This window comes from Cyanistes caeruleus, chromosome 5 (assembly GCF_971803275.1).
Source record: "Cyanistes caeruleus chromosome 5, bCyaCae1.hap1.1, whole genome shotgun sequence".
Taxonomy (NCBI): Eukaryota; Metazoa; Chordata; class Aves; order Passeriformes; family Paridae; genus Cyanistes; species Cyanistes caeruleus.
Genome location: NC_141705.1, coordinates 797,897 through 822,206, shown reverse-complemented (window position 1 = coordinate 822,206; position 24,310 = coordinate 797,897). Strand labels below are relative to the sequence as shown.

The following is a 24,310-nucleotide window of genomic DNA, read 5'->3' as shown; positions in this document are numbered from 1 at the left end:
CGTGGCTCGGGTGGGTTTGGCACAGCCCAAATTGTGGGATCGTATCAGGGTGTGATGGGAGGTGGCTGCTCCCTGCCTCCGAGGGGATTGTTTGTGGTTTAATTTAATTTGTGCCTTAATGGGACAGGGCTCTGGTGAGGGACGCTCTCCTGTAATCTGTGCTGTGGTAGAACTGAGCTTCTCCGGTTTGAAAACCTTATTTTCCTGACATCACTGTAAGGAATTACTTTGTCCACACAGTTATTAAGTCAGGAATGTGGGGAAGGATTGTGTGAGTGAGCTCTGACTTGTGTCTGTAACTATGAAGATGACAGACCCAGGAAAGAGTCTTGGATTCAAGGAGCCATTTTACACTGTATTATTCCTGCTCATTCCAGGAGCTCTGCAATTTGATGTGGTCCTTGTTCTCTCAGCTGGGGTAACTGGAAATGCACAGCTTTGATTTAAGTTAAAAACTCTTGTCATACACTAAATGGGAAAGGAAACCTCTCATGGTTTGTGTTTTTGGCAGCCTGGGTGAAGCTGAAACTGGCCAGCCAGTCCCAGGAGTCTGGGCCAGGCAGGGATGAAGAGACCCAGCACAGGATGGAGGGGATGAAGGCAGAGCTGCTCCCAAAGACCAGGGAATCCGCACAAGCCAAGGTACAGACCAGCTCAGGCTGGGGGAAATGCTGCTGCACCTGCCCTTGGGGTGTTTATGGCTCTTCTTGTGGTTTTCCCAGGAATTTTGGGGTGATTTGGCTGTGGGGTGAGACTCAGCTGCAGATGTCCCAGAGGAAGGTGTGAAGGAAGAGATGTGGGGGGAGAGTTGCTGTGAGAAAGTGCCCAGAGCTCCTGGTTCTGGGTTGGCTGGAGGAATTCTTTCCACAGAATATTTGTGGAGGTGCAGATTGTGCCTGTGGCAGGAGTTGGGTGTCCCTGGAACATCCTCGGGCACTGGGAGGTGTCTGCTGGGTGCTGCCCACGTGGAGCTGGCCTTGAGAGGCTCCTGGGGCAGGAGGGAGGGAATTGTCCCTGCTGGCTCAGAGGGAAGGGGCTGCTCCAGGATTCCTGCAGGTGAGGATGCCGGGGGAAATCAGAGTGGTGGGCACAGGATGTTCTCCACAAGAGCCTGGGAAGGGTCTGGGAGTGTGGAAGTGTCAGTGGTGGATCAGGATCAGGGCTGAGGAGGTTCAGGCTCTGCAGCTCTGATCGTCTGGGAGAGCTTGCCCCGGAATTGCCATGGTTTGTGCATCTCTTTGGAGTGTTTCCAGCTCATGTATAAAATGCTGGAATTGGTCTGAGCAGGAGTGTGGTACCTTTGTTTTCATTTAAATGTCCATTTTTGGCCCTGCTCTGCTGCCCAGGGTGGTTATGGCAGGATTTTTAGGGGCTGGTGTTTCAGAGAAGTGCCCTGAGCTTTAGGAAGAGTTTCTTATTTTTCCCTTGTTTTTTTTCCTGTTTGCTCGTGCAGCCTGCCTGCCTCCCAGGAAAAGCAGCAGGGGTTGGTTTGTTTGTTTTAATTAAAAGCCCTGCATTAGCAGGAGTGACAGTCAGTGCTTTAGGAGTACTCTGTGTTTAGAGCTTCTCTGGAAGCAGTGCTGGGAGCAGCTCCCAAAACCCATCAGGCCAAACTTCCCAGGTATTCCTGGACTGCTGGAATCTGGGCAGCTGGGGGAAAAGAAAGGGACTGTTTTATTAATAATCATTTATAAATGAATTATCTAAATATTATTTAATATTTTAGAAATTCACATTTCTTAAAATTCAGATTTCTTAAAAGAGATAAACAAAACACAAATACAAAACCAGAGGCATCAAAGCTTTTTTTCCCCCCCAGCTTTCAGATCTTGCTGGGTCACAGCTTTGTCCCTGAAATGAACTCTGTGCAGTGTGGAGCCAAGGATTTTACCTTTGTGTGACTCAGTGTCAGCTGGGGATTGTTTTATCCACATTTAGAGTCAGAAGAAATTCACCTTAATTTTGCAAACCAAGCTGCCAAGAAATTGCTTTCGTTCAACCACAGCACCTCCTGCTTTGATCTCGAAAATATTTTTTGCACTGCAATGTTTTTAATTTGAGATAAAAAATGGTTTGAATTTGCAGAGGGAAGGTGACTGGGTTTTTTAAATTGTACTTAAGATAAATGTATTTTTCCCTCCAAGCCAAACACTGTCACTGAAAAATACAGATTGTTCAAAACTGCTGCACTGAAAAAAAACACAGCCAGGCAAAATAATCTGTAAATTTAATGGGAGCTGTTGTGTACAATAAGTGGGGAAGTTTAGAGCCTAAGTGCTGTGCATGGACTTAAAAAGAACACAACAAAGATTAGGAAAAGATATTTTCCTTCTACTGAGCTTTTCAGACTGAGAAGGACAAACTGTTGCTACAGCTCCAGCAAACAGTTGCTCCAGTGGGATCTTTGGCATCTCTGTGTGGGGCTGTTGGGGTGGATGTGCTCTGGGAATGCTCAGACTCTGCCTCTCCTTCCCAGAGGTGTCAGCTCCAGGAGTTCAGGTGCCACTGAGGCATTTTCCTGTGTGCCACGGGAGTGTGTGAAGTCTGTGGGCAGAGAAAGGAGCAGGACACCTCGGGGAAATTCTCTGGGATGTTTTTCTTGGGAAGGTTTTCCATCTTTTGAGGCAGTTGAGGGTCTCTGAGAAATGTTTGTCACCGCAGGAGAAATCCTGGGGGTGTCCCACCTTGGGCTGGCAGAGGGTCCAGGAGGGGCTGCAGATGTGGCCTCCAGGGCTCTGGAGAGGCTCAGAACCCCTGGAATATTCAACCTGAGCAGGCTGGGAGAGCTGGGGGTGCTCACCTGGAGAGGGGAAGGGTCTGGGGAGAACTTCAGCCCCTTGCAGGGTCTGCAGGGGCTCCAGGAGAGCTGGAGAGGGACTGGGGCCAAGGGCTGCAGGGACAGGAGCCAGGGAATGGCTTCCAGTGGGAAAGGGGAGATTGGGCTGGGATCTTGGCAAGGAATTCCTGCCTGGGCTGCAATTCCCAGATTTGCTGGGGCTGATCCCTGGATCCCTGGCAATGCCCAAGGCCAGGCTGGACATTGGGATTGGATCCAGCTGGGATAACAGGAGCTGTCCCTGCCATGGCAGGTTTGGAGCTGCTGTTGGATGTAAATACAATTCCAGCATCTTCAGCCTCAGGATTCTCCTCCTAAATTGAAAACCTGATCCCCCACCTGTATTTTAGGCTGCCAGATGCTCCCTCTTCCCTTTCCTGTGAGCTCCTTTCCCCCTGGTGCAGTGTTTTCCTCCCCTCCTTGCTGTACTTTTCCACTCCTTGTGCTTTCTCACTTCTCCAGGAAGTTCACGGAGTTGTAGCTCTAAATTTGCTCTGCAGGCTCCTGTGGATCATATGGCACAGGGAGCTTTTTTGGAAGGATGACACATAACAGGCACAATAAAACATGTGAAAGGCTTGGGAAGATGAGTTTATCACAACTTCTGTGCCTGCTCTCGCTGGTGGGAGTTGCTCTGGATTACCTCAGGCCGTTGAACTGGCACGTGGTGCAGGGAGGAGAAGTCTTGGGATCATCCCTGTGCTGGCACAGCTCTGCTCCGTGTCCCTGTGCTCTCCCACAGGCCCTGGCTGTCCCTCCTGGCTGGAGGAAATGCCAAAGAAACTGATTTGTTGCCTTAAATGCATAAAACTTCCCCTAAGAGAGGTGGGATAATGATCCAGGCCCTAGTTGCTGCTGTCATGACATCTGGGATGGAGAAAGGCTGGGAAAGCTGTTGTGAAATACTTGTTTGTGTGTTTGGTTTACACCAAAAATGTTTCCCACTGCTGTTTCTCACCAAATTCCCAGCGGTTGGTGGGGATGTAATCACCCAGGGACCCGTGTTGCTTCATTACTGGAATACACTCTGCTGCTTCCACAGTTGTCCCAGTCAGTAGGAAAAAGTAAATATAACCCAGATTTTTGTGTCTCTTTTCCCTAATTAAGCTTATCTGGCCCATCTCCATGGCAGCACATTTATCTCAGATTTGCTCTCTTCAGTGGAAGTGGTGGAATTTTGGATTACACTTGAATTTATAAATTGATGTTGACGGTTGGAATCACAGAATCATTCAGGATGGAAAAGACCTCTGAGATCATCGAGTCCAGCCACCAACCAGCACCACCATGTTCAGCACTGAAGTATCCTCAAATGCCTCATCCACACATTTTTTTAGCAATTCCAGGGACGGTGACATCACCAACTCCCTCTTCCAATGCCTGGTAACCCTTTCCAGGGAGAAATTGTTCCCAGGATCCCATCTAACCGTCCTCTGGTTCAACCTGAGGCCATTCCAGAGGCTCTGTGCCCAGGAGGGTGCTGCCTGAACCCCAGACATGGGCTGGGAGGGCTGGCTCCCCATGGGATTGTCCCTGTCCTGTCCCTTGCCAGTGCCCCGTGGCAGCGATGGCAGAGGTGCTGCTCCCTGGCACGGGCTGTGCAGGCTGCTGTGGGGTTCTGTCGGGGTGGGGACAGCTCTGTGTTCCATCAGTGCAGATCCAGGTGAGATCTCAGCTCTTGGTGTCCTCCAGGGCAGCACCTCCCATGGATTGGGGTCAGCACAGCTGGCAATGGTCACTTGGCACTTAGAAAGGATAAAGCTCTAATTAGGTCATTAAGAGCTGAGTTCCCTCCCTTCCTGATGATAAACTCCTAGTTGGTGACAGCTCTCAGCTTTGGCTTTTCCCATCCAGCTTTTGGCCAGGAATGACCTCTGGGAACTGTGCTCTGTTTTTCAGGATCCGTGGCTCTGTGGTTTGGGAGCAGGTTCTGAGTATCTGAGGAAGCAGAAACAGGACCTGGAGCGTTTCCAGGCTCCCAGGTTTCCCAGGGACAGGCACAGACAGACAGACAGACAGCTCTTCCCGTCCAGCTCCCCACCAGCAGTGCCAGTCCCTAGAGCTGATCCCTGGGATTGCTCCCTGCTGCAGGACGTGCAGCTCAAACTGTGGGGTGCTGCTGGGCTGCAGGACATGCAGCTGGAGACTCAGAGAACAGATGGGCTGCAGGACATGCAGCTGAAGCCCCAGAGCACTGCTGGGCTGCAGGACATGCAGCTGGAGCCCTGGAATTCTTCTGAGCTGCAGGACATGCAGAACATGCAGCTGAAGCCCCAGAGCACTGCTGGGCTGCAGGACATGCAGCTGGAGCCTCGAAGAACTGCTGAGCTGCAGGACATGCAGGACATGCAGCTGAAATCACGGAGCACTGCTGGGCTGCAGGACATGCAGGACATGCAGCTGAAATCACAGAGCACTGCTGGGCTGCAGGACATGCAGCTGAAGCCCCAGAGCAGCACTGGGCTGCAGGACATGCAGCTGGAGCCCCAGAGCACTGCTGGGCTGCAGGACATGCAGCTGGAGCCCCAGAGCAGCACTGAGCTGCGAGTGTGTGAGCAGCACCCAGCCGTGGAGCACAGCAGTGCCGTGGCAGAGCTCTGTGGCCCCCTGGCAGGGGATCCCTGTGCAGGGAGCGGTGCAGCTGCCCCCCGTGCCCACGGGCAGCGGGGCGAGCCGAGCTCCTCCGTCACCCTCTGCTCGTGGAGGCGGGCTCCAGCCCCGCTGGGACCCCGGGCACGCAGCCCCAGCCTGGCCAGGGACAGGATCCTGCCGGGGGAGGCTCCCTGTGCTCGCCCTGGGGAGGAGAGGCTGGCCACAGAGCCCTGGGAGAGGATCCAGAGCTGTCCCCCCAGCCCCACGCTGGCCCGCTCCTGGGAGGCCAGGGATGCTGCAGAGCTTCCTCCTGTCCCTGCTGCCAGTGCTGGAGCTGGAGCTCCTCAGGGAACAGCCCGGGGGCCTGGGAGCATCCACGCTGGGCAAACACAGAGCCTGGCTGCACAGCAGCCCCAAATCCACACTGGGCAAACACAGAGCCTGGCTGCACAGCAGCCCCAAATCCACCCTGAGCAAACACAAACACAGAGCCTGGCTGCACAGCAGCCCCAAATCCACACTGGGCAAACACAAACACAGAGCCTGGCTGCACAGCAGCCCCAAATCCACACTGGGCAAACACAAACACAGAGCCTGGCTGCACAGCAGCCCCAAATCCACCCTGGGCAAACACAAACACAGAGCCTGGCTGCACAGCAGCCCCAAATCCCGGCTGCAGGTGTGGCTGGGGGGCATGGACACAGCACGGCGCTCAGCCAGGAAATAAATGCACTGCTTGAACCCTGCTCTGTCAGCTCACCCCAGCAGCAGGAGATCCCAGCTGGGCACACCCAGCTCTGTGGCAGCTCCAAGGGCTCAGGTCCAGCTGCACAGGGGGGTTTGTTGAAGGGCTCAGGTCCAGCTGCACAGGGGGGTTTGTTGAAGGGCTCAGGTCCAGCTGCACAGGGGGGTTTGCTGAAGGGCCCCGGTGAGGCATTAGCAGAGGGCAGGAAAAGCCCCACTGAGGCAGCTCTCGTTCCAGAAGAGGCTGTGAGGGAGCACAAGGCTCCTTCTCACCCTTTACCTGCAGAGGAGGCTTTCTCCAGCACACCTGAGGCTCCCTCATCAGCAGCGAGGAGATTCCTGAGTTGTGTGCACATCACCCTCTCCTCCAGGGCCTATCGCTCCGAGCTGCGCAGGGCCGGGACCGCTGGGGCTGGGATGGAGCTGTGGGACAAACCCCAAGTGAAGGCTTTAAAAGCAGCTCCAGAAGCTTCAGTGGAAGGTGTTCCTAAATTCCCTCCTGCTGAGGGTATTCCGGCTGTGCCAGTGGCAGATCCCAGCCAGGCGGTTTCCCCCAGGCAGGAGCTGCTGCTGCAGGGCAGGGCCAGAGCCACGCTCTGGGGCTCAGGGGCTCAGGGTGCAGAGGGGATCCCCAGCTCTGCCCCTCCTGCAAAACCTGGGAGAAGGACTTCTGATGCTGCCACTCAGATCACCACAGACAGTCCTACAAAGACCAGCTTCTCAGCAGAAATCGGCCTTGGTGCCTGGCAGGGGGGAAATGCTGCCCAGCACTCGTCGCTCCCCAGAGCCCCTGAAGCTCCCGGCGTTCCAGCCTCATCCCACGGGGAGATTCCTCCCTTCCCAAGGCAGCCTGGTGAGCAAATTCCTGTCTTACCTGTGTCTGTGGACTGGGATCTGTACAAGGTTAAGATGTTGATCAATGTTAAAACCCAAACCCAACCCTTAAACTTGGGTTTTTCGGGAGGGATTTGTGTGGATGCAGTTTGGGTTCACTTCAGGTTTCCCTAGAACTGAATTCATTGTGTCCAAGCGTGGTTGGAGAATATTTTCTGGTGTTTATGTGTAGATGATTGGATTTGATTCACTTGGAGTTCAGTGAGAGGTGGATCTGGTTACTGATTACTCTCTAATCAAGATAACACCAAAAAAATCAGAGGGAAATCTGCACATTGCTGCTTTTAATAGAATTAAACAGAAAACTGGGCAGGGTTTGGGGTATCTGTCAGCAGAGGGCTGTGGATGTTCACAGGGGTTCCCACCCCAGTGGTGTTCTGTACTGGGGCTCTCTTGCTGCTTTTATTGACTTGAGGGACATGTCCCCACTCCTTTAAAATGATTCCCTCAGACTGGGAGCTCTGTGGATCCAGGGGATGTTTCTGTAAGTCAGTGGTTGCCACCCTGATCACAATTTTAATATTCAATAGGTGAAGCTGTTTTCCCAGGTAAGTGATGGCAACCTTCTACCTTCGGGTGGGTATTAAAAAACTCAGTTATTTAACTGAATTAATGAAATAGTAGTTGCAATTTGCTAAAGAAGGGGGCATTTCTCAGGCTTTAGCAGCAGGAACACCCTGAGCAGCACCCCCAGGCCCTGCCTTGTTGCACTGGAGGTTTCCTGCTCACTGTTTCCCTTCCACCCCCAGCCCAGCCCTTGCTGCTGCCCTACAAGCCCTTGGGAAGTGCTGGCATGTATTATGTGCCCTGCCAGAGATCAGGAGCCAGCGTGTCCCCAGAGAGCAGCGAGGCCAGCGGAAACAGCTCCCACTCAGGTACTGCATCCTCTTCCTCCAGGGGTCAACAGGGTGCCCTGAATCGGCTGTGACCCCACAAACACAATTCCTCTGCAGCTCTGCCCTCCATCTCTGGGCTGGGAGGGGGGTTCCTGCTCCATTCTGGCACTGGAAAGGAGCCCTACAACCTGACAATCCCTTACTTTCCCCTGGGAATTACTGCTCACCCTTTCACATCACTTGCCCTGGAAAGAATGGATCACTGAGCACTGCGGGTTTGATTTGCAGGTTGATCTCACCCGGAGCTTTTTAATATCCAAAGTTATCTATAGACAAAACTCACGTTAAGAGATGCCCAGCTCTGAATTCCAGCAGTGGTGACCAAGGGATCCAACACTGCCAGAAGTATCCAGATCAGTCACTACAGCCACAAACTGTGCTGGGCATGCTTCAGATGTCCCTGCTCTTGACCTTTTTCAGGTTTATCTGAGGAAACGTGTCCAGAATGAGAGGAACAAATGTGATACAAATCTGTTGTTTTGCAGAAATGATGATGCCATATATAAAAATTCACTATGCAAATGAAGCAGCACAAAGTTCTAGGAAAGCGTACAGCAGGATGAAAAAACACATTTTGTTTTTCCCAGTCCCTGCTGCACTCGGGGCTCAGCTCAGGGGGAGCAGCTGAGGGAGCTGAGAGCAGGAAATCCATGGGATGTAGCCAGGTGGGGCTGGCAGGGGTGAGAAATTGGTGGGGACAGTTGTGGGTTTCTGATGTTGAGATCATGGAGTGATGGAATGCTTTGCTCGGAAGCACCTTAAATCCCAGCCCAGCCCTGCCATGGCAGGGACACCTCCCACAGTGCCAGGCTGCTCCAGCCCTGTCCAGCCTGGCCTGGGACACTGCCAGGGCTCCTGGCTGCTGGCTGAGGGTGGCATTTCTGTGCTTTCCCTGTTTGCACTGCACTGCTGCTGCTCTCTTGCAGGGTGCGAGGATGCGGCTGCAGTGCTCCTGGCCCGAGTGCTGGCCCTGGGGGACGATTCCCCTCCAGCCAGGACAGCTGCCCAGCACAGAGGGACAAGCCATGGCCACAGGGCTAAGCTGGCCTGGGCTGAGGAGCAGAGGACACCACTGGAACAGTCTTCAGGTAATTGCAATGTGGCTTTAATTCTGTAATTGTTTGTGTGCCTTCGTACACGTGAAAGAAGACAGAGGAGAAGATTGACATTTCAGGGTCCGTGGTTCGGTGACATTGCTGACAGTCTGCCAGAAAATGCTAAATTTGACTCGTTTTTCTCTTCCTGGTCTTTCTGCTTCTCCCTGAGAGATAAAATGCAGCTTTCCCTGGGAGGCTGTGGGCCCTGGCAGTGTCCCAGGCCAGGCTGCACAGGGCTGGGAGCAGCCTGGGGCAGTGGCAGGGGTGTCCCTGTCTGTGGCAGGGGTGCCACTGGATGGGATTTAAGGTATCTCCAACCCAAACTATTCCATGATTCCATGGAATACTTGGCCATCAGTACTTGCTGGCACTCTGTGTCTCCAGGGCTGTGTGGGATTGTCAGGAATTCCCTGGGGCTGTCCCTGCCCACGGCCCTGTGATGTCACATCAGGTTCCTCTGTCCCCTGGCTGTCCCCAACCTCTGGCTGTGGTTTTGCTGTCCCTGTCCCTGCCAGGCTGGCCTTGCTGGAGGAGCCTGCCCCGGCAGGGGGGTCGGGGTTTGCTCCTCCAGGGGCCACCCCGAGCTCCATTTGCTGAGGATGCTGCCAAAGTCCAGCTGATTTTGGGGGTTTGACTCTGGCTCTGGTGGCAGCAGCTGACATGAATCCTCGTGGACACGTTTGCTCAGCACAAATACTGACTGTGAGTGGCTGATGGCCGGGTTTCCATCCCTGGACACGGTGACAGTTCTGGGTGGCTGCCATCTGTCCTGCAGCAGCTGCTCTCCTGATGTTTCCTGTCAGGAAGTTGTCCTGCTGTGTTGATAGAGGTTCCATCTGATTATTTTCATTTTTTCCTTCAGGTGGGGTTTTATCTTTGGAGTTTTTCCTCTCAGAATTGAGAGATTTTGGTGTTGCCAGAAGCCAATTTTTATTTGCAGAGGAAAATTTCAGTGGTTATTATGTAAAGCTATCAGTAACCGGGATAAAAATGAGAGGGGAACAAAAGTGTTAATATAAAATTATCTTGTAACAGTTTTTTATAGCTGTGATGGTCTAAAGGCACAGGTAAGAAAAGAACTGTGAGGAGAAAGACTTTTTTGTGAAGGCAGCCAGTGCAGCTGGAACTTTAAAGATGCTTTCAGAAGAAAGACTTGTCTTAAATCTTCCTTGACTTCTTCAACCATATTTTTAGATGATCTAATAAAAGATTACCTCTACCCACAGAGCTTGTCTAGAGCTTAAAATTATGCAAGTTATGTATTTTTTTTAAAAAAAGTTTCTCTCTACAAACTTATTTTTATTTTTTGCCTGTTTACATTCCTTCCATTTCTTGGTAACTTTCTAAAAAGCCAGGAATAGCAAAGTTCTGCCTGGCATTCCCAAGCCTGATCTCATTTGTCAGGAGGATGTGGAGGAAGCCTCTTACACAAGTTTATAAACATTGCCCTTGTATGGGAAGAAAGATTCCTGCACTTGCAGGGTTGGTGAGGCTGGGGCTGGCTGCAGCGTCCGTGAGCTCTGTGTCCCTGTGCTGGGGAGGGAGGAGATCCAATGGCCCAGCCCTGTATGAAGAAACAGCACAGAACACACTTTAAAACTCAGTTTTACATTATATTAATAGCTACTTTAAAGCTGTTTTGGAGGGTGGTCCTGGCATGTGCTGTGTGTGCTTCAGGGATGGCCAGAGCATCCCCATCCTGGGTGGGGCCAGGGGACCCGGAGGGGCTTTGGGCTCTCTTCCATCGCTCTCAGGAAAGGCTCAGTTCGGTGTTGGTCAGGGCAGTTCCCTGAGGTGGAATCAAATTCCTCCCCAGATTCACTTGGATATAACGTTCTCTGGAATTCCATTTTACAAATGACAGAAAATGCTGTTTATGTGATTTTAATAATGCTCAAAGTGCATTTCCAAGTTCACTGCATTTGGGAATGAGCTCAGTGATCCCCCTGTTAATCCTTCGATGTGTTTTGGAAGTTTTAGGATGGAAATCCTCCACTTGAAGTTGAGAAATGAAACATTTGAGTGTTTTGTTCTCTTGCAGAGCTCCCGGATGGCTCTGGGCGTGTAGAACCCTCCGGTTGTGCCCCTGACCCCGCGAGCGGCGGCTGCTGCCCGGCTCCCCGGCACTTCTGTGGGGTCTCTGCTGGAGCAGGACCCGCTGTCCCCTCCTCGGGGGCTGTCCTGGCCGGGGCACAGCGGCAGGGTCCCCGTGTGCCCCCCGGGCCGGGCCGGCAGCTCTGGGCTCTCCCTGCGGAGGCCGATGACAGCGGGAGCGAGGAGCCCGGCGCAGCCTTTGGGAGCGGGATGGAGCCGCAGCAGGACGCTGCTGGAAGGGATCCTGCAGCGCCCAGCCCAGCAGCTCGCCCCGCTGGGAGCCGGGGGAAGGCAGCACGGCAGAGGAGCCGCCCCAGGGGCAGCCTGGGGGAGCTGTGGGTGACGTTCCTGGAGCGCCAGAGCAGACAGCAGCAGCATTCCGGGGAGAGCCGAGAGCTGTCCCTCGTGGAGCGCCTGGAGCGGCTGGCCAGGCTCCTGCAGAATCCCATCAGGCACACCCTGGCACCGGCAGCGGCTGGGGAGAAGGTTCCTGAGGGGGGAACACAGGGAAGGGAGCGGCTGAAGATCCGCCTGGCAGGAGGAGGCAGGTCTGGGAGCGGCGCGGAGCCCCGGGGAACGCGAGCGGGACGGAGGCCACAGGTGATCCAGGAGGAGCTCGGGGCACACAGGCCGGGGCAGAAGGTGATCCAGCACCTGAAGAGGATTCTGGAGCAGCAGCAGCAGCTGGGAATTGCGAGTGACAGCTCCTCAGAGGCCAGGCTGAGCGCAGAGCCCGGCGGCTGCAGCAGCTGCAGCACCTCGGGGTGGGACACGGGGACCCCGGCAGGGCTGGACACCTCCCCGGCCTCCGGGGACAGCAGCTCCCTGTCCCTGGCCACCATCGACACGGCCAGGCTGCTGCAGGCCTTTGGGCAGCACAGGCTGGGGCTGGGCTCACAGCTGGGCTCACAGCCTGTCACACAGCTGGGCTCACAGCTGGCCCCACAGCTGGGCTCACAGCCTGTCACACAGCTGGGCTCACAGCCTGTCACACAGCTGGGCTCACAGCTGGGCTCACAGCCTGTCACACAGCTGGGCTCACAGCTGGGCTCACAGCCTGTCACACAGCTGGGCTCACAGCCTGCCCCACAGCTGGCCCCACAGCCTGCCCCAGAGCTGCCCCCGAGGCTGGCCCAGCTGTACTGTGCCATCAGCCAGCAGAAGAGCCGCTCGGAGCGCTGGGATGAGGAGAGCGAAGGAGCAGGGGCTGAGAGCCTCGGGAAGGGGCAGCAGAGCCAGGTGAGAGCTCCCTGAGCCCAGCTCGGAATGCTTCCCAGGGAATTCCCACTGCTGGACGGGCTCCCTTAGCTGGGAGGCGCTGAATGGTTTCTAGGGGAGTTCCGTGTTCGTGGGACCAAGGCTGGCCCTGCAGGAGCCGGAGCAGCAGCTCAGGAGGGCAGGGCAGCACCTGGACACCCCCTGGGCACCCCCTGGGCACCTCCTGGGCACCTCCTGGGCACCTCCTGGACACCTCCTGGACACCCCTGGGCACCCCTGGACACCCCCTGGGCACCCCCTGGGCATCACCTGGGCACCCCCTGGGCATCCCCTGGACACCCCCTGGACATCACCTGGGCACTCGCTGGGCTTTCTTCCCTGGCCTCAGTTTCCCTTGGGAAGCACATCCTGCTCCTCCCAGATCCCTGCAGGCTCTGGCTTTGGCACTGCCCAACCCGAGGTTGTAACTTTGGTGTAAATTCCTGCCCGAATATCCCTGGGCAAGGGTCCCTACAATTATTGGAGTTTTCCTACTGCTTGTCTTGGAAATAGTGGGATTGTTTTGTCTGGCTGTGAAATTTTTCTCTTTGAAGAGCTGAGGATTGCAGGTAAGAACTGCAGCTCTGAAAGGGGAGGGAATAATTCCTTCAGGTGAGTTTGGCTGTTGCCCTTTGCAGGAGAAGTGGAAATGTTCTTAAGGAGGGACTCAGCCTGGATTTGGTGATTTTAGTAGAATCACAGAGTTTGGGGGTTCTGTAATACACAGGAATGCTGAAAAGTACAGAACAAGTGAGGAATATTGAATTACTTCTTTCACATTTTGGTATTTCTAGATGAAACTGGAACTGGCATCATTACTGCCAGATTTAATTAACTATTTGATTTTATAGAAACAAATCTAAGTGTGTTGGTCAAATAAGCCAGTGAATTATGAAATAATGAAAAATAATGCAAATAACTAAATACATCTGGGGGAGAAAGAATTTTCTTATAGGTGAAGAATGGTTGAAAAATCTTTTATTTAATATTTTTATTTGTAACATTTATTTAAAGGTAAAAAAAAACTGTCCTGAACTTTGCCATACTAAGATTATTAACCAGAACACCAGCATTAGGATCCAGCATTTCTGGCAGAATCTAGTTTATTTTATTCCACGTTCCATTCACAAGATGAATTTTTCAGGGTCTATTCAACCTTAAGTTACTTGGGATAAACCCAAATCTGATTTTTTTACCTGTTAAATCACCTGTGAGGTGACAAATGGAATTAGTGCCATGGGGAATAAACCCTTTAAAGGCTCATTGAACCCCCATGGCTTTAGAAACTCACATTTTTTATCTGCTGGTGAAATATTCTTTTAAAAAAATTCATCTGAACACACATGACTCCCCACAAATAAGAAGTGGGAGAAAATGGATGTTAAAATAGTAAAATTAATTTAAAATTCCAATTTTGGTCACTTCTGGGCCGTTTAGCTGAGGAAGAGTGAAGATTTATTTGTATTTTTAGTGCAGATGTCTGTGGTTCCGAGGCAGGTCTTCATTCCGAGCAGGAGCCCAGCTCCCAGAGAGATTCCTGCCCCAATCCTGGTGGGAATGCTGCATTTGGAGCCCATTGTCAGCTCTGCTTCCAGCAAACTCTTTCTGTATTTATAGCTCCCTGAGCCATAGGGAGGTTTTTATCCCCCAGGCCCTCCTGGAGCTGAGGCTGGAGAGCTGCAGTGTTCCCATCCCATCCCGAATGTTCCTGGAGAGCTGCAGTGTTCCCATCCCGAATGTTCCTGGAGAGCTGCAGTGTTCCCATCCCATCCCATCCCATCCCATCCCATCCCATCCCATCCCATCCCATCCCATCCCAAATGTTCCTGGAGAGCTGCAGTGTTCCCATCCCATCCCATCCCAAATGTTCCTGGAGAGCTGCAGTGTTCCCATCCCATCCCATCCCCAATGTTCCTGGAGAGCTGCAGTGTTCCCATCCCATCCCGAATGTTCCTGGAGAGCTGCAGTGTTCCCATCCCATCCCAAATGTTCCTGGAGAGCTGCAGTGTTCCCATCCCACCCTATCCTGAATGTTCCTGGAGAGCTGCAGTGTTCCCATCCCATCCCACCCCATCCCGAATGTTCCTGGAGAGCTGCAGTGTTCCCATCCCGAATGTTCCTGGAGAGCTGCAGTGTTCCCACCCCATCCCAAATGTTCCTGGAGAGCTGCAGTGTTCCCACCCCATCCCAAATGTTCCTGGCTGCTCCATGCTGCACGTGCAGGGGAACGGGATATTTGGGGCTTTTCCTCCCTGCTTTTACACATTTCTTGCCGAGCACATAATTCCAGTTCACACGTTCACAATTCCAACGTTCACATGTTCTATTATCTGAAAGAAAACCCACATCTGAGCATCTGTGCAGTGCCTCTCCTGGAGCTGGGATAGCTACAGGAAACCAAAAACTGCTTCAGGAGAGTCAAAACTGCCTCCTTTAAATATAGAAATGAAGTTTTGTTGGTTTAGGAGAGTCAAAACTGCCTCCTTTAATATAGAAATGAAGTTTTGTTGGTTTAGGAGAGTCAAAATTGCCTCCTTTAATATAGAAATGAAGTTTTGTTTTGTTGGTTTAGGAGAGTCAAAACTGCCTCCTTTTAGTGTAGAAATGAAGTTTTGTTTTGTTTTGTTGGTTTAGGAGAGTCAAAATTGCCTCCTTTTAGTGTAGAAGTGAAGTTTTGTTTTGTTGAAGTTGAGTTAGGAGAGTCAAAGTTTTCTGCTTTTATTATAGAAGTGAAGTTTTGTTGAAGTTGGTTTAGGAGAGTCAAAATATTCTGCTTTTAGTATAGAAATTGCCTCCTTTTATTATAGAAGTGAAGTTTTATTGAAGTTGGTTCAGTAGAGTCAAAACTGCCTCCTTTAGTATAGAAATGAAGTTTTGTTTTGTTGAAGTTGCTTTAGGAGAGTCAAAATTGCCTCCTTTTATTATAGAAGTGAAGTTTTGTTTTGTTCAAGTTGGTTTAGGAAAGTCAAAATTTTCTCCTTTTATTATAGAAGTGAAATTTTGTTTTGTTGAAGTTGGTTCAGGAGAGTCAGAATTGCCTCCTTTTAGTACAGAAGTTTTGTTTTGTTTGGGGTGACAGAGCTCCAGTAAAAGGGAATAAAGAGGCCTCTGCATTTCCTCGGTGGCTGGTGTTGGTTTATCCCAGTTAATTGACTGGGGGTTGCTAATTGCTGTGAGCAGGGGAGGGTGCAGCTCTGCAGGGCACTGCCAGCTCCTGGTGCTAATGAAGCCCCAGGCCTGGTGTTTCACAGAGCCAAGCCCTGGGACAGGATTCCTGCTTTTCAGTGGATTTAGAGATTGAAATGCAGGTGGGATCTCCGAGCTGTGCCCACCCTGCAGCTTCCACAGCTGGCCTGGTGTGACACTCCCCTTGTCCCTCATGCTCCTTCCATGGCCCTCCCGTTTCCTGGATTTCTGGTTTCATTTCTCCCAGCTGGAGGAGCTGCTGAGCATCACAGGCTGAGGGAGCTTCCCTGCTTTGAGAGGATTTTGCCTCCCCACATTCCCAGGGACAATTCCTGCCCAGGATCCCATCCATCGCTGTCCTCTGGCAGTGGGAACCGTTCCCTGGCTGCTGTCCCTGCTCCCTCTGGGCTGTCCCTGCAGCAGGACAGCCCCAGTGCTGTCCTGGCTGATCCCAGCAAGCTGTTCCCACAGAAATCAGGTGTTTTTCCTTCCAGCTTGAGCTGCCAGGGCTGCTTTTGTGAGAGCAGCCTGGGCTCAGCATCACTAACAGCACTTTACAATAGGTACAAGGGAAAAGCAGTGTCATTTTTCTGTTTAAACCCTGGTTTCTGCTCATTGTGGTTGGAATGTCAGGAATTTCTGTTCTCTGGCCTGTTTTTGCAGAGCACCATCCCCTTTTCCTCGGATTCCACTTGTGCCAGCAGCAGCTCCTGGGGACCGAGCTCTGCCCTCAGAAACAAGCGGCGGACACGGATGCTGAACAAAGGGATCCAGGCAGGTGAGACCTGAATCCCAGACTTCCCTGAGCTCCTCCTGCCTTTCCTGTCTTTGGAACCCCTTCTCCACAGTCTGGGAGTTTCTGGTGATGGGCCTGCGCAGGCAGCACTCTCCAAATTCCCTTCAGTGCTGTCAGAGAGGGGCAGTGTGTTCAGTGAACATGAGCTGTTTTAATTGCCATTCTTGGGCTGCTTTAATAACCAATATTCTCACCTGTAAACTGATTAACCTCAGCTCCTGCTCCATTTCAGTGGCAAAGGTGAGCTGCCTTTTTTATCTATTGTTTTTTTTTTCCCCAAGACATCTGTTCCTCCCAGAATGGGTTTGTAGGCATATGCTATTTCAGAAGGCAACTGCAGTGTTCCGTGTTCTTCCTGGGAATATTTTGGGTGTTCAGTTCTATTTCAGTCCCGAGCTGCTCCTGGCCTGGTGCAGTTCTGCAGTTGGGTTTTTTTCTGGTGGCAATTAGCAGTTTCTTCACTGCTTTCATTTCCACGCCAACTCCCCATCATCACATTGAGTAATGGCCTTGGTTTATTCATCAGATACAGCAATTATTTATTTATTCCTGCTTGTGTGCGAGCGGATTGAATCAGGGAAGCATTTTCACAGGGCAGAGTTAATTCCAGCTTCATTCCCACCCCCAGACAAATGTGTGTTTTGCTCGGGGTATTTGGTTTTAATTTCACTCAGATTATCACACAGCCACAATCCCGAGCCACTGCAAACTCTCCTTGGTTTGGGGAGGTGGGGATGGAGAAGGCTTTGGCTGCTGGAGGTGGGTGAAGCACAGGTTCTTGGCTTTTAAAAGTAAAAGTAAACAGCTTTTTACAGGTTCTTCCCTCTGAGCTGGAGCGGGACCGTTCCCTGCACACGAGAGTGAGGGGTCCCCACTCTGTTTCTGTTCCAGGAGACCTGGAGATCGTCAGCAGCGGCACCAGGAGGAACACCAGGGACGTGGGGGTGACCTTCCCCACGCCCAGGCACAGCCAGGAGCCCGTGGGGCACAGCCAGGAGCCCGTGGGGCACAGCCAGCAGCTCAGGGGACACAGCCAGCAGCTCAGGGGGCACAGCCAGGAGCCCACAGGACCCAGCCAGGAGCCCACAGGACCCAGCCAGGAGCCCACAGGACACAGCCAGGAGCCCACAGCACCCAGGCACACTGGCCCTGGCACCTGGCAGCGGGCACCCACGGACAGGCTCCCCATGGACAGACGGACAAGGAGCAGCAGGCTGCACTTGCAGCAAGGTCAGCACCACGGGGAGCTGGGGACAGCCAGCCCTGCCACAGCCACTGGCATTTCACTGGGCTCAGACCCTGCCCAGGGGCTGCAGAGCTGGAGTCTGGTGGTGTTTGCAGGCAGACACGGCTGCAGGAGGTGCTGGGGAGGGGGGAATAAACAAGTGGGGAGGGGGAATAAACAGGCTGGAGAGGGGGAATAAACAGGCTGGAGAGGGGGAATAAACAGGCTGGAGAGGGAGAATAAACAGGCTGGAGAGGGGGGAATCTTGCAGGTACTTTATACCAACTTCTGAGATAGAGAACATTCTGTTAAACTCTCCCTGCTGGTCACCACCTTGTCCTTACTGTCTCATGCCCTGAGGCTTCCCAGATTTTTCCAGAGTACTTGAGTGGAAATTGGGAAGAACTCAACTTGTTTTTGAGAGTTGCATTTTTAGGCTGCTGGTGGAGTCTCAGGAAGTTTTCATTTTTTTGTCTCTCTTAAATTCCTGCCACTCTTCACAACGTCACAATTAAATGTTTAAAAATATTTCCCTTACTCATCACTGTTGTTGTGGGGACTGATCATTCTCTCTCATAAGGGTTTAATTTAGAAAATTCAGAATATCTGCTCAGAATCCCAGCTGATGTATTCACATCATTGTGTGTGTAAACTGTGAGTAACAATTCCTGGAGACACACTGAACATTTGGGTGATGAAAGCATTTATCTTCCAAAATGTGGATAAAGAGCCACAGGCCTTAGGCCTAACACAGAGGCTCCTTAAGAATGTGTGATTGCTGGTAATTAACTGTTCTTTCCATGGAGAGAAACCTGGAAAATGAACAATTCTGGGCTTTTCCAAAGTGGTGTTTTATAAAGATTTGCTGGTTTTGGGACTCCTGAGGAGGGAATTCTCTTGAACCTGCCCAAGGTGTTTCCTGCAGGAATTCCCTCTGCACTGGTTGGGTTCAGCTGCAGACCTGGGCCCTGCTGAGGTTTAACCCCCTGCTCCTTCCCTTCCCAAGGGATGTGGGGCAGGATGGGGAGGGGGAGGAAACCATTGGGATGGAGACAGGTTAATAGGGAAAGGAGCACAGCAGGACAAGGAATTCATTCTCCACTTGGAGAATCCTGGAATGGGTTGGGTTGGAGGGACCCCAAATCCCCCCAGTGCCACCCCAGCCATGGCAGGGACAGCTCCCAGTGTCCCAGGAGCTCCAGCCCCAGTGTCCAGCCTGGCCTTGGGCACTGCCAGGGATCCAGGGGCAGCCCCAGCTGCTCTGGGAATTCCATCCCAGCCCCTGCCCACCCTGCCAGGAACAATTCCTGCCCAAAATCTGGTGTAAACCTGCCCTCCTTCAGCTTCCTCCTTCCCCCTGTCCCAGGTCCCTCTGCAGCTCCTGGGAACCCCCCTGTAGGCACTGGAGGGACTTGGGAGATCAAGGCACCACCATTCCCAGTGTTCCCCTCCCTCTTCACTCAGCTGTCTCCTGCCCATGATCTGGGGTACCCTGGGGTCAGCTGGGATCACCTCTCCTGCCTGTGTCCCCTCCCTGCTCTTTGTTGTCCCCTCAGCCTCTGGGATTCCTCCAGGAATAAAGGACCGTGGATTGGGATGGACAGCAGGAATTGTCTCAAACCTTTCTCTTCCGTGCTCTTTTAACAGGGACTCAGTGGCTCGTCCCAGCAGAGGACTTGAAATGTGAATGGAGGAAAGAAAACCAGTCCAGTGCCGTTCCTGGCCCTGGGCCAGCCTGGTTTGAGCCCTGGAGCAGCACCAAGGCCTGGAGGGAGCCCCTGCGGGAGAAGAACTGGGAGCAGCAGCCCAGCCTGGGCCGGGCAGGGGCTGGCAGGGGGCTGGGGCAGCCCCTGGGGAAGCTGACCCTGCAGGTGAGGGCACCAGGGCCAGCCTGGGAGCCATGGGATGCTCCTGGCAGCAGCCTGCCTTTCCCCACAACAGCTCCACGGTTCATTTCCCCCACAGGGATTAAATCCCTTGGCTTCAGGACACAGAGGGATGTAGCTGGCAGAACATCCCACCACACTCCTTTCCACACAGAAATAATTCTCAGGTGTACATAGCATGAGATCAAAATGAGTTTTTAGTACTCTTTATTATTATTTTAGGTTTTTTATTTTCTGGCCAGTTTATTTCCACATTGTTAAACCTCTTTGTTAAACCATTGTTAAACATTGTGAGCACCTACCCAGCGCCAAGGACAGGAGTTTCATATTACAGCCAGTATTAGGATGGGGTTTTTTCCATGCTTTGGGGTTTGTGGTGGATGTTTTGTGTCTCCCCCACAGCTGCCAGCCCCAGTTTGTGTGTCTGTGTCCCCCCAGGAGGCCCTGGCCCTGCACCGCCCCGATTTCATCTCGCGCTCGGGACAGCGCCTGCGGCACCTGCGGCTGCTCCGCGAGGAGAGGAGGCTGCAGAGGCTGCTGCAGTCCCAGAGGGAGCAGCTGCAGTCCCAGAGGCTGCTGCAGTCCCAGAAGGAGCAGCTGCAGCTGCTGCAGTCCCAGAAGGAGCAGCTGCTGCCATCCCAGCAGCTGTTGCAGCCTCCAGGGAAGAGACAGACCTGCAGGACTGCAAATCACCGAGGTACTTCAGGGGTCTGCCTGGAATTCTTGGATTTCATGGACCCCACATTATGCTTCAGGGTGTATTTATTTATTGTTTGTTTCTCATAAAGGCATTGCAGTTATTTAACCCTGCTGCCTGCAAGATCTTACAAGGAGTTTTTTGTAACAACTTCTCTAAAGCTGATAAAGGACTCACCTTGCTGCAGGAACAAACTTGTTCATTCCTTCACTTACCTCAAAATTTTCTGTTCAGGTTTCCTGGTGAAAGAAAAAAGAAGAGCAATTCCCAAGAGAGAAATGTTTCAAAGATCTAAAAGGTAAAGTTCAGGGAGTTTTATTTCAGGTGGATCAGGGCCCTGGGTAGGGAAGAGCTCTGCCTGCAGCCAAAGAACCGGGTGTGCAAATAATTCAGCTTTTTCAGTGAAAAATGCAGGTGTCTCATCAGAGGGAGGAGAAATGTCCTGCTTAGAAATTCCAAAAAACAAAATCATTTTGGAAAATTGATTTCTGTAGCTAAAGCTGAGGGTTCTGCTGCAGTGTCAGCCACCCACAGCAAACAGGGTCCCAAGTGGAGAGGGAGTGGGGCTGGGGGACACTGGAGCATCTGAGTTCACAAATTAACCAAGTGTTAATTGGGGCAGGAGTGAGGCAGCATTTTCCCCAAAGGAAGAGGCTTTCTACAGCAATAATCACCCCAAGAGAACACAGGTGAATTTATCCAATTTACCCTTGGATAAACCACCCTAGGAAAGGTCTTGTCTCATTTCTGACTTCAGGAATTGATCTCTGCAGTGCCCACTCACGTGGATTTACCCTTTGGAGCAGCTGTGCTGCAGAGGGAGCCTGGGGAGGGATAACAAAAAGTGGGAGTTGATTGCAGCTGAATTTTGCTATAAATGGGATGTGAAGCGCTGGGCCAGGACCCCACAGAGGTGGCAGAGCCATTGGAAATGTCCAGTATCCTTGGAAATAATCACAGCTTGCTGGGATGAGGCCTGAGCAGCCTGAGCCAGCCTTGGAATTAGCCCTGCTTTGAGCAGGAGCTTGGTGACCCCCAGAGTGTTCTGCCAACCTCAGTTTCTCTGTGATCCCACAAAATACCTACTGAAATACATAAAATAAACCCCTTGGTGACTTGTAATTATTTTAATGGTTTTTATGATACATTTTAATGATTTTTAGCATTTAAAAGTATTGTTAGGCTGTCTGGGGAAGGTGTCCCTGCCCAGGGCAGGGGTGGCACTGGACGGGCTTTGAGGTCCTTCCACCCCAAACCATTCCAGGATGCCACAGTTGAAGGAAAATTGATTGGGGCAGCATCAGCACAGGAGAAGACAAAGCAGGGCAGCACCACTGAAAGTTTGGAAATGCCTGAAAAGCCTCAGTGAGGTGATGGCTGTGCTGAGCTCTGCCATGGCAGGGGGACGTGGCTGGGGATGCCTGGGGGTGTCCTGGGCTGGGGACACTGGGGACACTGAGCTCCAGCTGCTCCAGCTGGGTCACCCCAGCAGGGCAGAGCTGCTCTGAGGAGCTGCTGGGGCAGGAAAGGTGTTCAGGGACAGGAGAGGTGTTCAGGGACAGGAGAGGTGTTCCAGGGGCAGGAGAGGTGTTCAGGGACAGGAGAGGTGTTCCAGGGACAGGAGAGGTGTTCAGGGACAGGAGAGGTGTTCCAGGGGCACAGGAGGTGTTCCAGGGGCACAGGAGGTGTTCCAGGGGCAGGAGAGGTGTTCAGGGGCACAGGAGGTGTTCCAGGGGCAGGAAAGGTGTTCCAGGGGCAGGAGAGGTGTTCAGGGGCAGGAGAGGTGTTCAGGGACAGGAGAGGTGTTCCAGGGACAGGAGAGGTGTTCAGGGACAGGAGAGGTGTTCCAGGGGCAGGAGAGGTGTTCCAGGGGCACAGGAGGTGTTCCAGGGACAGGAGAGGTGTTCCAGGGGCACAGGAGGTGTTCAGGGACAGGAATTCCCAGGCTCAGGCTGCTGTGGATTCCATGATTTCCCGGTGGGACAGCAGCACACTCCAAACACGTTTATCAGGGGTGTGCTTGGCCAGCAGTGGTGGGGATGAAGCAGAGGCTGTGGATTTAGTGGCAGGCAGGCTCACCTTGCTCCCTGGTCAGGCTCTACGAGCAGCTCCCCGAGGTGAGGAGGAAGAGGGAGGAGGAGCAGAGGAAGCTGGAGTACAGCTCCCACCGCCTGCAGGCTCGGCTCTACAGAACTGTGAGTGTCCTTCTGCAGGGTGCCAGGGAGTGGGGACTGGGGGCTGGGGAGGGGGAACTGGGGAGTGGGAATTGGGGGAACTGGGGGGCTGGGCAGTGGGAATTGGGGAGTGGGAACTGGGGGAATTGGGGAGTGGGAATTGGGGAGTGGGAATTGGGGGAACTGGGGGGCTGGGCAGTGGGAATTCAGGTGCTGGGCTGCCAGGGCTGTTCCATTTCACCAGGGCAAGGCAGCCAAGCTTTGTGACACCAGTTCCTTTCCTGAAATCCTCCCACTCCATGGAAAAATGACAATGAACACAGTCCTGGTGAAATGATACAAAAAGGGCTTGTGCAGGGCTTTGGGAGGAGCAGAGGGATCTTGGAGCACATTCCAGGAAGGACAGGTGGATGAGGATGCTGGGTTTGCTCTCCTGAGCCCTGGCTGTGGATGGATTTGGCTCAGGGAATTCCCAGCCGACATCCCAGCTGTGCCCAACAAAGCCTGGAGTCATCCTTCATTATCCAGTGCTGGTGGAAAGTGAGCTCAGAGGATTTCAGCAGTTCCTGCTGGCCCCTGGCAGCCCTGGCTGGGGAGCTGTGGGATAAGCCAGTGTCCCTGAGCATGGACAAACAAAACTGGCTGCTTTTTAAACTCTGCACCTTAAACTTGCACTTCAGGTTCAGTGTTGAACTCCTTTCCTGGAGTATTCCAGAGCTGGAATGATAGCCTTGGGTATTTGTTGGGAACAGCAGTCATTGGATTTTGGAAGTCAGCACTCGTAATGGATTCTCCAAAACATCTTCCTACTCCAGTTTGGGGAGTTTACCACTAGACTTTAATTTGTTGCTATACTTGGGCAGGGTATTTTCAGGACATCTTTTTTTCCCTGGTCTGAGAATTCCAGATGCTGATTGAGTAAAGTTTGAGGAATTAATGGATTCTGGCAGTCATTGATAGAGTCAGCTGGAAGCAGGGAGGGAATGGGATCAGAACTGCTGTACATAAATACGGGTTTGATTGGGAGGGAGGTGATGATTCATGGCACTAAATAATTCTGAAGTTTTATTTTTCCCTGCTGGTGCAGAAAAGCTGCTGAGGGGAGCTGTAAATCAGGGAATGGTTTGGTGAGGATGGGTGAGAGCAGCAGCTTCACTGTGCCCAGGAAATGAACCACGGATTTTGTGGAATGACTCCAAACACGAGACAGAGCTTAGGAGGAGGAAGGAGCTGCTCCAGGAGCTCCATGGAGTGTGTGAGGGGGCTGTGGGATTCAGGGAACCCCCGTGCCCCAGGATGCTCCAGGGATCTGTTCCCGTGCTGGGAGGGGCTGTGTGCAGCAGCCCCAGTGAGCTCCTTTAGCAGTGATCCAGGGAAAACAGGGAAAGGGAGGCAGAGTCAGCTCTGGGTGGGGCTGGGCACAGCCCCTGGCTTCCCTGACCCCAGGGCAGGGCCTGGGATGTGCCCTGTCCCAGGAATCAGAGAACCATGGAATCATTCAGGATGGAAAAATCCTCTGATCCCATCCAGCCCAGCCATGCCCAGCTCTGCCAGGGCCAGCGCTGCCCCAGCCCCGAGTGCCACACCCGGGGGCTCTGGAATCCCCAGGGATGGGAATTCCCAACCTCCCTGAGCAATTCCAGATTCCTTTCCATGCAGGAATATTCCAAATATCCACCCTGAGCTGCCCTGGGGCCGTTCCCTCTCCTCCTGTCCCTGTTCCCTGCGAGCAGATCCCAAATCCCCCCGGCTGTCCCCTCCTGCCAGGGACTTGTGCAGAGCCAGAAATTCCCCCTGAGCCTCCTTTGCTCCAGCCTGAGCCCCTTCCCAGCTCCCTCAGGAATTCTCCAGCCCCTTCCCAGCCCCTCAGCAATTCTCCAGCCCCTTCCCAGCTCCCTCAGCAATTCTCCAGCCCATCCCAGCTCCCTCAGCAATT

At 52.8% G+C, this 24,310-nt stretch overlaps 1 protein-coding gene across 2 annotated transcripts in view; it reads left to right on the top strand.

The window, feature by feature from the left end:
• The window catches only part of ALMS1 (ALMS1 centrosome and basal body associated protein), a 57,502-nt gene that overhangs the window by 30,621 nt on the left and 2,571 nt on the right, over positions 1-24,310 (top strand). Inside the window, exons 7-18 of one of the 2 annotated variants that reach the window (XM_086890984.1) lie at positions 512-642; positions 4,736-7,025; positions 7,816-7,941; positions 8,889-9,050; positions 11,101-12,392; positions 16,260-16,374; positions 17,284-17,622; positions 19,265-19,488; positions 19,942-20,200; positions 20,435-20,498; positions 20,823-20,889; positions 22,296-22,395. In XM_086890984.1, the coding sequence (XP_086747110.1) occupies positions 512-642; positions 4,736-7,025; positions 7,816-7,941; positions 8,889-9,050; positions 11,101-12,392; positions 16,260-16,374; positions 17,284-17,622; positions 19,265-19,488; positions 19,942-20,200; positions 20,435-20,498; positions 20,823-20,889; positions 22,296-22,395 (5,169 nt within the window). The remainder of the gene's footprint in view (positions 1-511; positions 643-4,735; positions 7,026-7,815; positions 7,942-8,888; positions 9,051-11,100; positions 12,393-16,259; positions 16,375-17,283; positions 17,623-19,264; positions 19,489-19,941; positions 20,201-20,434; positions 20,499-20,822; positions 20,890-22,295; positions 22,396-24,310) is intronic. The other variant, XM_086890985.1, reaches the window with a different exon arrangement.